At 42.2% G+C, this 10,672-nt stretch overlaps 1 protein-coding gene across 1 annotated transcript in view; it reads left to right on the forward strand.

Annotated features, from left to right (window-relative positions):
- The window catches only part of JAKMIP1 (janus kinase and microtubule interacting protein 1), a 254,492-nt gene that overhangs the window by 203,371 nt on the left and 40,449 nt on the right, over positions 1 to 10,672 (forward strand). The window contains 1 exon segment of the mRNA XM_040335404.1: positions 6,186 to 6,251. Coding sequence (XP_040191338.1) covers positions 6,186 to 6,251 — 66 coding nt within the window.

Genomic DNA, 10,672 nt, shown 5'->3' on the forward strand with positions numbered 1-10,672 from the left:
TGAGAACAAATTACTCCACAGTGCCTGCAGCTACAGAGTGTCAGTGAGGGCTTGTTTTAAAGCTTATTTAAATGGACTTCTGATAACATTTCTACCAGGCTTTAATATTCATAAAAGGATCATGCTGTGCCTGTCATGTGCTTCAATTTTCATCTAGGCGTTACTTCTAGATCTTTATAGAATAGATTGAGGCCAATGATATTTAGGTTAAAAACTCTTGTGACTTAGCATCAGATGGCTGGGCATTAGAGCGGGACCGCCCTTGAAGGTACAGAAGTGTGAAAAGATGTGATAGAAAATGATTGCGCTTCATAATGGGCTTATAGTCTCTCATCTCAGGGGAAATTGATAATTTTACCACAGATTGAAGGTCACTTTTAATAGCAGTAAACTCACATTGTACCAATCCCCCACTGCTTCTGAAAGTACTGGCACATAGGTTTATAATGTGTAACCTTCTTAAGCAGGGAGGGGTGAGAAGAGGCCCTCCAAACAAGATATTAGGGCTAAACCTGTGTCTATAAGCAAACCAGAACCTTTGCTAAGTGCAACAGCGGGTTTGATAAAAAAAAGTTGTCAGTGTCTCCACCCAGGCAGGGCTTCTGTGAACAGAGGGGATTATATTCCTGGAAAATAACCAGTAATCTAAACAAAGTAATTGGGGAGCAGAAAGAACTACTGAAACCAGCATATAGAATTAACCAAAAGTTTATAGTTACACACCAGTATAGAAATAATAGAGCTTTATATAAGAAGAGATTAATAATTGTGCATACATCCAATGTACAAACGGGTACCTTCCCCTCCTCTGTGATGAATGAAAAATGCCCCAGTGTATAATGGTCATATTTTTTATAGTGGTAAACTTTTCCACATTTAACCTCTAATCATTGCAGTCGTGGGACCCATTTGCAATATCACATTGCAGTAACATGCATGTTTTCATAATGCATGTTACATGCATTGGTGCAACGCACCTTGACGATGGACATGTTGTGCAATTCACAAAGGTGTGGTGTGCTGCCAGAAATGGTGCATGTTTTTACACGTTAACATTCATGATAGGCTTTTAAAGAGGAACTATAGGCAAAAATCAAAGAAATTTATACAGTGGGGAAAATTATTTATTTGATCCCCTGCAGATTTTGTAAGTTTGCCCACCTACAAAGAAATTAAGGTTCTACAATTTTTATCATAGGTGCATTTTAAATGATAGAGACAGAATATCAACCAGAAATCCAGAAAAAAACACATGATGCAAATGTTATAATTTGAGTTTCAGTTCAGTGAGTAAAATACGTTTTTGATCCCCAAGCAAAACATAACTTAGTATTTGGTGGAGAAACCCTTGTTGGAAAGCACAGAGATAAGACGATTCTTGTAGTTGGTTACCAGGTTTGCACACGTCTCAGAAGGGATGTTGCTCCATTCTTCTTTACAGATCTTCTCTAAATTCTTAAAGTGTTTTGGTTATCGCTTGGCAACTCAAACCTTCAGCTCCCTTCATAAATTTCCTATAGGATTAAGGTCTGGAGATTGGCTAGGCCACTCCATGACTGTAGTGTGCTTCTTCTTGAGCCACTCCTTTGTTGCCTTGGTGGTATGTTTTAGGTCATTGTCATGCTAAAAGCCCCATCCACGATTCATCTTAAGTGTTCTGGCTTACGGAAGAAGGTTCTAATGCAAGATTTTACAATCCTTGGCCCCTCAATGCTGCAAAGTCATCCTGTACCTTTAGCAGAGTAACCACCTCAAAGCATAATGTTTCCACCTCCGTGCTTGAATCTGAGGATGGTGTTCTTAGGCCCCGTACAGACGAGCGGACAGTCCGATGAAAACACTTTGACGCATGCGAGGGCTTTCGGCCGAGCAGACATGTCCGGTAAGTCGTACAGAAGACCGAACATGTCAGACGGACAGGCTTCCAGCGGACATGTTTCTTAGCATGCTAAGAAACATTTGTCCGCTGGAAACCTGTCCGATCCGCCGGAAAATTGTCCGGTCGGCCGTACACACGACCGAACATGTCTGCTGAAACTGACCAGTTTCAGCAGACATGTTCGTTCGTGTGTACGAGGCCTTCGGGTCATAGTCAGCATTTTTCTTCCTCCAAACACGATAAGTAGAGTTAATGCCAAAGAGCTCAATTTAGGTCTTATCTGACCACAGCACTTTCTCCCAATCCTTCTCTGAATCATTTAGATGTTCATTGGCAAACTTCAGATGGGCCTGTACATGTGCCTTCTTGAAGAGAGGAACCTTGCGGTCGCTACAGGATTTCAATTCATGGCGGCGTATTGTGTTACAAGGGGTTTGTTTGGTGACTGTGGTCCCAACTGCCTTGAGATCATTCACAAACTCTTTTCTCATGATCATCTTTACTCTGAGGCAAAATCTTTCATGGCGCTCCAGACTGAGGGCAATTGGTTATTTTGTATTTCTTCCATTTGCAAATAATCACTCTAAGGCCCCATACACACGAGAGAATTTATCCGCGAATACGGTCCAGCGGATAAATCCTCTCGAGGATTTTGGCGGATTTTCATGCGATGGAGTGTACACACCATTGCATTGAAATCCGCGCCGAAATCCTCTGGCGATGACGTGTCGCGCCGTCGCCGCGATTATGACGCGGCAACGTGCGCGACGCTGTCATATAAGGAATTCCACGCATGCGTCGAATCATTACGACGCATGCGGGGGATCCCTTCGGACGGATGGATCCGGTGAGTCTATACAGACCAGCGGATCCATCCGTTGGGATGGATTCCAGCAGATGGATTTGCTTGGCATGTCAGCAAATATTCGATCTGCTGGAATCCATCCCAGGGGAGAAATATCCGCGGAAACAGATCCGCTGGAGTGTACACACCATAGGATCTATCCGCTGAAACCCATTTGCTGGGATTTTTCAGCCGATGGATTCTATGGTGTGTACGGGGCCTAACAGTTGTCTCCTTCTCACCAAGCTTTTGCTGGTGGTCTTGTAGCCCATTTCAGCTTTGTACAGGTCAACAATCTTGTCCCCAAATTCTTTTGTCCCCAGCTCTTTAGTCTTGCCCATGATGGTGAGGTTTGAATGGAAGAAAGAGATTCTGTGGACAGGTGTCTTTTTATACACAGTTTTCGTTAGGAGCACCTTCTTAAATCGACAGGACTGTACTGTAGCTAGTCTGTGGGAGCCACAATTATTGTTGGTTGGTAGGGGATCAAATACTTATTTTACTTACTGAATTGCAACTCAATTTATAACCATTATATTTTGTTTTTTCTGGATTTTTGGTTGATACTCTGTCTCTATCAATTAAAATACACCTATGATAACAATTATAGACCCTTCATTTCTTTGTAAGTCGGCAAACCTACAAAATCTGCAGGGGATCAAATTGTTTTTGCCACTGTATACTGTATGTTGCAGTCTGTAACTAGCATTAAAGTGGTTGTGAAGGTTGTAATTTTTTATTTAAAATATAAAGACAAACATTTTTATACTTGCCTGCTCTGTGTAATGGTTTTGCACAAAGCAGCCGATGCTCTTCTTTTTGGGTCCTCAGTTGGCAGTCCTGGCTCCTCGCCCTTACCGAGTGCCCCCAATAGCAAGCCTCTTGCTATGGGGCCACTCGAGCAGGCTTGCTCCCGAGCGCTGTCATGTGAATGGACATTGTCCATTCACACAAAGTGTAGCTCGGCCTCACCCCTGCTCTCTCCTCATTGGCTGTGAATCACGGCAACAGGACCCAGCTGTGTGAGCCAATGAGGAGCGAGAGACCTGGGAGAGCTGCTGCTTTTATGCACATCACTGGATCAAGATGGGGTTCAGGTTAATATAAAGAGTGGGGTGCGCACCCAGAAGGTATTTTATCTTTATGCATAGAAGGCATGAAGGTAAAAAATCTTCTGCCTTTAGAACTATTTTAACACAGCAGTTCTGCTGTATACACTGTATGCCGGTGAAGGTTCTCATTTATCCATGTCATGATATATCTAGTAGTATTATTTTATTTACTCTCATTAGAACTGAAGAACTTGCCTGGACAAGCAATGAAACATCTTCATTACAGATCAAGTCCAGTTGAATGTGACTACTACTAGATATACAGTATCTTCAGTTACCGTTTCCCCACTGTTATATTATTATATTACCTGTTTATCTTGCCAGCAGATTCATTGATTATCCACTTTATCTTTAAAATAGACTTTATCACATTGGGAAAACATTTAAGGTACCTGTAGAGTAAAAAAGAAATAAAGAATGCTTATTCTGCTCTATTGTAAAGAAATGGTTCTTTAAAGTTTGTTGGGAAACTGACTTTTTTTAGGCTACTTTCACACCAAGGCGCTTTACAGGTGCTATGGCGCCTCTCTCTCTCCAGTGTGAAAGCTTGAGGGCTTTCACACTGGAGTGGTGCCCTGGCAGGACGCTAAAAAAAGTCCTGCAAGCAGCTGCTTTAATGCGCTTTAGGAGCAGTGTATACACCGCTCCTAAAGCGCTACTGCCCATTGAAATCAATGGGCAGCGCTAGCAAAGTGCCACTGCAGCAGCGCTTTGCGGGCGCTTTTGACCCTTTTTTGGCTGCTAGCGTTAGTATTTTTAGGCACTTTAACCCAGATGCCCCAGCGCCTCAGTGTGAGAGGGCCCTTAGTGTTGCTGTCCTGGTTCAACTCCTGTAGCACTCATGGATTTTTCCTGCTGACCTTTATGTTATTTAGGGGGCTTAGCAGTGATGTGAAGGTCTCTTGTAGATAATTAGTAGAGTTGCAGGGGAACTCAAGAGTTTGATACTCCAGGAAGAGTAGGTTTCCCATCAAACTTCAGGTACCAATCTGGCAGCAAGAGAGGAAAATATTCTCTCTCTTCTTTTGTACTTTTGTGAAAGAAACTCTGTAAATTACAAACAAACGTCCATGTAACGGAATGGCCCGTGACACCCAGAGACTTTTGAAGGATGTGGGGTACTCCTGTGCCAGCTTCACTAATGACTCTTGGGTCTAGGGTCATCCTATGTCCAATAGGGGCATAGGATGACTGAGAAATGATATCTCGGATTACATGAGATGGGACAGTAATGATAATTCATGTATTGCAGGATATCTTGAAATATTACAAGTGGTTTATTCTGACCCCAACAGGTCAATAGGACAGTATTCATTAATGTGGGAACACAGGCTGTTAAGGTGGTAATTATGTAAACGAGCCTTGCCTGGCTTCTACAGACCTTTTCATTGTGTGATGCCAATTAGCACTGTTTTGTGTGAAAATACTATTTATGATCATATGTGATGTGACTTGGCACCCTCTAAAGGTCAGACGTCTGACTCATGTTTACTAAAGGAATGTGGATTATGTAGCAGGTGGGAATAGCTTATTGCGGAGTCAGAAAGTCTGTCTAAGATGTGGATTGAGGGGGACTCGTTAGCACCCCTTTGTATGATGTTGTGGGTGGAGTGTGTCATTGTCCCTGTGATTACTGCAGCATGCTTTTTAGTTGCCAACTGTATAAAAAGCCTGAAGTTTACTATTAAAGTGGCATTCGTTTTGGAACCAGAGATAGAGCTGTGTTTGTCTCGTTTCTGGGGGAAATCCAATGGGTCCTGTCTGCTGGATTGTGGAGTGTCGATAAGCTGTCTTGGGTGGAATGGAATATCGTAAATGGTGTTAACCCCTGACCGTTACAGTCCAGTTAACACTTTTAAAGCAATTGCAGGATGTTTTTTTCTTTTGGAAAAACAAAACAAAAACATTTCAATTGTATGGATTAAAACTGACCTTTTTAAACCTTTGTTCCAGCCCCTTTAAATACTACTTTTGCTGGATAGCCTGGTCTGGTTAAAAAACAAATCTTCTGTAGGGTCAACAGGTCAAAAAATGGGGGGAAACTACTGTTTTTTTTTTTGTCCCCCTAATTAAAGGGTTTTTTCCCATCCAACTGAAATGGTGGGACACCTATTCCATTTAGTAGGTGAATGTTTTTTTTTTTATAGTTTTGTAAAGATTTTGGTTTTCCATTTAGAAATTTCTTGTAACTTTTATGTAAGAATAGTTCACAATAACTAGTACAATTTGCAAAATTAAAATCATTTTGACTTTTGAAATCTAGAGGAAGTATAGTAGTATAATTAGTAGGGATGGACATAAACATGAGTTGATCAACCTTCTTTCTTTCGTCTTTTTTTTTTTTCCCCAGAATTTGCGGAATGAAGAACAGGTTGCAGTAATTCAAGCGGGTACTGTGTTATCTCTCTGTGAAAAGGTTTGTAATTATCACAGTATTATTAGAGATAAATGAGACTCAAAGGTGAAACAGAGGCAAAACATAAAATCCAGACCTGACGATAGTCAATTAGCTGTGTCTGCAGGGATGTAGGATAGAGTACTCCCTGTCCAGGTTTTCTTGTGTATACCCTGCAGTTGCCACACAAACTGAAGTCACATTACACACAACAGGAGATGCATGGGAAAGTATCACAGTACTGTGCACCAGCTGTGTAGCTTTCCAGCACAGCTCTGCAGTGTATCCTCTTCAGAAAGCAGGACTCCCATCTCCAGTAGAACTCGCCGCATAAAAGTTTGAATACTGGTCAGTAATGGAAATAAGGGTATTTTGCAGAAGGGCCCTAGATTTGGATCTAAACCAATTTTAGTTCATATCTTGCTTTTGGATGAACCATTTGGGCAATAAGCTAAAAAAATCTGAATCCACCCTTCTAAAATGATAAGAATACAAAGTCAATGCTGCCGATAGTATAACATGGTTCCCCAAAGGTAAAAAAAATACTTTCTTAAGTTTAGACTTAAAACATAGTGGACCCATTGTTATGTGAATTTCATAATGACTTGTGCCTTGCTTGAAGTTCTCCTAAGCTATACATTTATTATATACAGTACATTTATTATATACAATATCATTAGACTAGCTTTTCTCAACTTTTTTTCCCAGAGAAACCCTCAAATTTATTTTAGGTCTTGAGGAAGCTCTGCTAAAAATAATTGTATCTACAGTTAACACAATATTAGTGCAATCTCTAAATTCTGTAATGTTTAAAAAAAAAAAAAAACAATATTGCGTCTTTGTTCTATTTAACACATTTTGCAGTAATTTGTTGACGCATTCCTGCTCTGTATAAAATGTTTTGTATAACATTGACAATAAATGAATATGAATAAATGTGTAGACAGTACAAATTCTGGTGTTCCCTAAAATAATTGGTCAGTGTAGAAGTGTCCCTTTGCATTGGTGGTTGGAGATCAATTTGCCATTGCTCACTTCTAGGAACCTCTAGCATCCTCAGGAGGATCCCTAAAGCTGGCCATAAATTAATCGAAATTCAGCTGGTTCAGCAGAAATCAAATGAAAATGTTGGAAAACTTCTCATGAATGGCGACTGCATCTGCTAACCAGTGTATTCTAACAGCGGAAGAGTCCTGCGTTCAAATTACAATGTCCCAGTTTAGGGATTCCTCTAGCTACCTTGCTTGTGTGTCATCTATGGCCAGCCTAAGAATTCTACAGAACACTCGTTGAGAAAGACTGCTTTAAATTATGAATATCTCACATGATATTTTAAATTGCCATAGGATATGAGAATAATCATTCAATCGGTTAATTCAATTCAGTGTGTTGCAAGTAAAGCAATGGTATTTTCAGCTGAAAAGATCATTATTATAATAATGCATTGGTCTAGAAATGCTGGTATGGTTTAAATCTTTGGAAGCCCGGGAAAAGTGGCGGCCTGATATCCCCAGCCTTGATAGGGAAACATGGGAGGAGTGTTTTGAAGATGGGGCAAAGTTAATGATATCTTCTAGGGATAATCTGTTACACACTAAATTCATGCACTGTGTCTACTACACACCTCAGAGACTGCATCAGATATACCCTGATGGGTCACCTAGCTGCCTTAGGTGTCATTCCTCTGATGGCACATTTCTTCATCTGTTCTGGACCTGTCCCTTGGTGGTGGCATACTGGGGGGAGGTATTTGATTGTATTAATATTAGGGTTGTCCCGATACCGATACTGGTATCGGTATCGTTGCCGATACTAAGCATTTGCAAGAGTATCGGTACTCGTGCAAATGCCCCGATACCAAAAAACGATACCTTCGGCACTGTACTTTCAGCTCTCAGCAGGAATTCCCTGCGAACCAATCACGTGTCCTTTCCTCCCCCCTCCCGTCAGCTATCACCAGGTGCGGCCATGGGCGGCAAGTTGCTCTGTGGGAGAATTGTGTGGGGAGCACAAGCGTAACGTGGGCAGCCGATGGACCCGTGCTGTCCCTGGGTCCGATGCCTCAGCAAGCTGCGGGAGTCGGGACACTACTGACAGCGCCGACTCTTGCACAGAACAGTGAGGGGGATCGCTGACACATAACATCAAGTGCAGAGAACAGGAGGACCTGCGGGCGGAGGTATCGGGACTCGGAAGCCCTGAAAGAAATACACGCACAGTGAGTAGATGGCTGTGTGTGATAGAGGCGGAGGCTGGGCGGGACTATAGGACTACAATCTCCAGCATGTCTATGTGCGGCTGGAGGTGTGCGGCTGGAGGTGAAACCATGGTGAGACCACATGTGTCTGGATGGCAGGGGGAGGAGCTCAGAACACCCTGCTATTTCTTGAGGGGGCAAACTGCTGGCAATTGATAGGCACAGTGGTGACAATTAATGGGCATGGCACATAGGTGACAATTAATGGCACAGTGGCTGTGTTTTATGACATGGCACAGTGGCAACAATTGATGACATGGCACAGTGGCGACAATTGATGGCATGGCACAGTGAGGCTGCAATTGATGATTTTTTTTCCTTTGTTTGCGCCCCCCCAAAAATTGAGCACCAGACGCCACTGCCTCTAACCCTCCTATCCCCCCTTCCCCACCATAATTTCCATCAACCGTCCCTTTCTCATCTCTCCTCCCTCCCCCTCCTCTCTCTATCATCCCCCCCCCCCATGTTCTCTCTCCCTCCCTCTTTCTATCCTCTCCCCCTCCTTCTTCTCTCTCTCTCTTCACTCCCCCTCTCTCTTTCTATCTATCTATCTATCTATCTATCTATCTATCTATCTATCTATCTATCTATCTATCTATCTATCCCCTTGCCCTTCTCTATCCTCTCTCCCTTCCCCCCCTCTCTCTGTTGCCCCCATTCTCTCTCTACTTCCCTCTCTATGTCCTTCCCCTTTGTCATTTGTCCCCCACTTCCTCTGTCCATTTTTGTTTTGTTTTGTTTTGTTTTATTTGAATAGAGAGCAGTAGCCAGGATTGTGACTCCCCTCCCCACTTTATCAGCCCTCCTTTTTTTTCCCTCAGTTACCAGTTCTCCCTGCTAGAGTCTCCCAGTCATTCAGTCAGCACATCTTCACCCCAGCCTCATCCAACTCCCCCAAACCACACCTTTACCTACTCTTCCTAGGTGATAGGTATCGGTATTCGGTATCGGCGAGTACTTAAAAAAAAGTATCGGTACTTGTACTCGGTGTCAAAAAAGTGGTATCGGGACAACCCTAATTAATATACGTCTCACACTGTGAATGCAATGTTACCAATGTATAAGCTAACTTATATTAATAGGGGTTGCCCTCTGAAATTTGACCGGGTCTGGCTTCCTTGGACACAACAGTTTTAATTTATGTTGTTGCTGGGTATGGGTTGCTTTCTTGCTATTCATTTTTGGACCAGTAGGGGGGTTGGGTGGGACTGGCACTGTGACTTTGCATATGGATCATGGTAAACACTGTCTTCCTGTTAATCTTCTATACTTGTTTATATATTGCTTCTGATTGTGCTATATACGCCTGTTATTTGTGTTTTGATATCTTCTAAATAAAGACCAAACTTTTGTTAAAAAATAAAAAATCTTTGGAAGCCGAAGCACTATTTTCAAGCCCAGAAAAAATAACGGTCAGTAAAAATAGCTGTAGTTTTACCAACCATGGGTACCCTGGGCACCCCAACAATAGTGAAAAGTAGCAAAGTTTCACACAGAGCAGTGCTCATCTTTTTTATAGTGTTCTCTATCTGTTCCAATTTCCTTACCTTTGCTCTTTCACCCTTCAGCCTTCCCCCTCTTTTTCTCCAGTTTCTCCATCAATCTTCTTTGATTATTGGCAGTCTTTCTGTCTGCTGCTTGGCCTATAATACTAGACAGGAACTTTCTAATACATGACAGAAGCAGTTAAAGCTTTAACTCTCTCTAGGACAGTGGTTCTAAACTCCTGTCTTCGGGACCCACTAACAAGCCAGATTTTAATTTTTACCTTGGGGGAGATGCAGACTAGAATACTGCAATCACTGAGCAGAAAATATCACCTGTAAAGTATTTTAATTATCTTGCAAACCTGGCCTGTTAGTGGGTCCTGAGGACAGGAGTGGAGAACCACTGCTCTAGGAGGTCTGCAGGCCTGAGACTTGGGGCATTTTTACTGAAGACTCTGGGTCAAAGCACAACAGCATTTCACGGTGACAGATGAATAGATTGGGGCAAAGAAGAGTTAAATAAAGTGCAGCCTTCATTTACAAATGTTTGATTTTACACTACTTTGGAGGCTGACTGTATGCAATTATTTCTGCCATACAGGAGGGCAAAAAAGCAGGCACTGGGCACAGATTGGAAAAAAATTAGGTGTCAAGTGACAAAAACACTAAATGGTCACAAAATATAAAAAAAAAAAAAA

This window comes from Rana temporaria, chromosome 1 (genome assembly GCF_905171775.1).
Source record: "Rana temporaria chromosome 1, aRanTem1.1, whole genome shotgun sequence".
In the NCBI taxonomy this organism is placed as follows: Eukaryota; Metazoa; Chordata; class Amphibia; order Anura; family Ranidae; genus Rana; species Rana temporaria.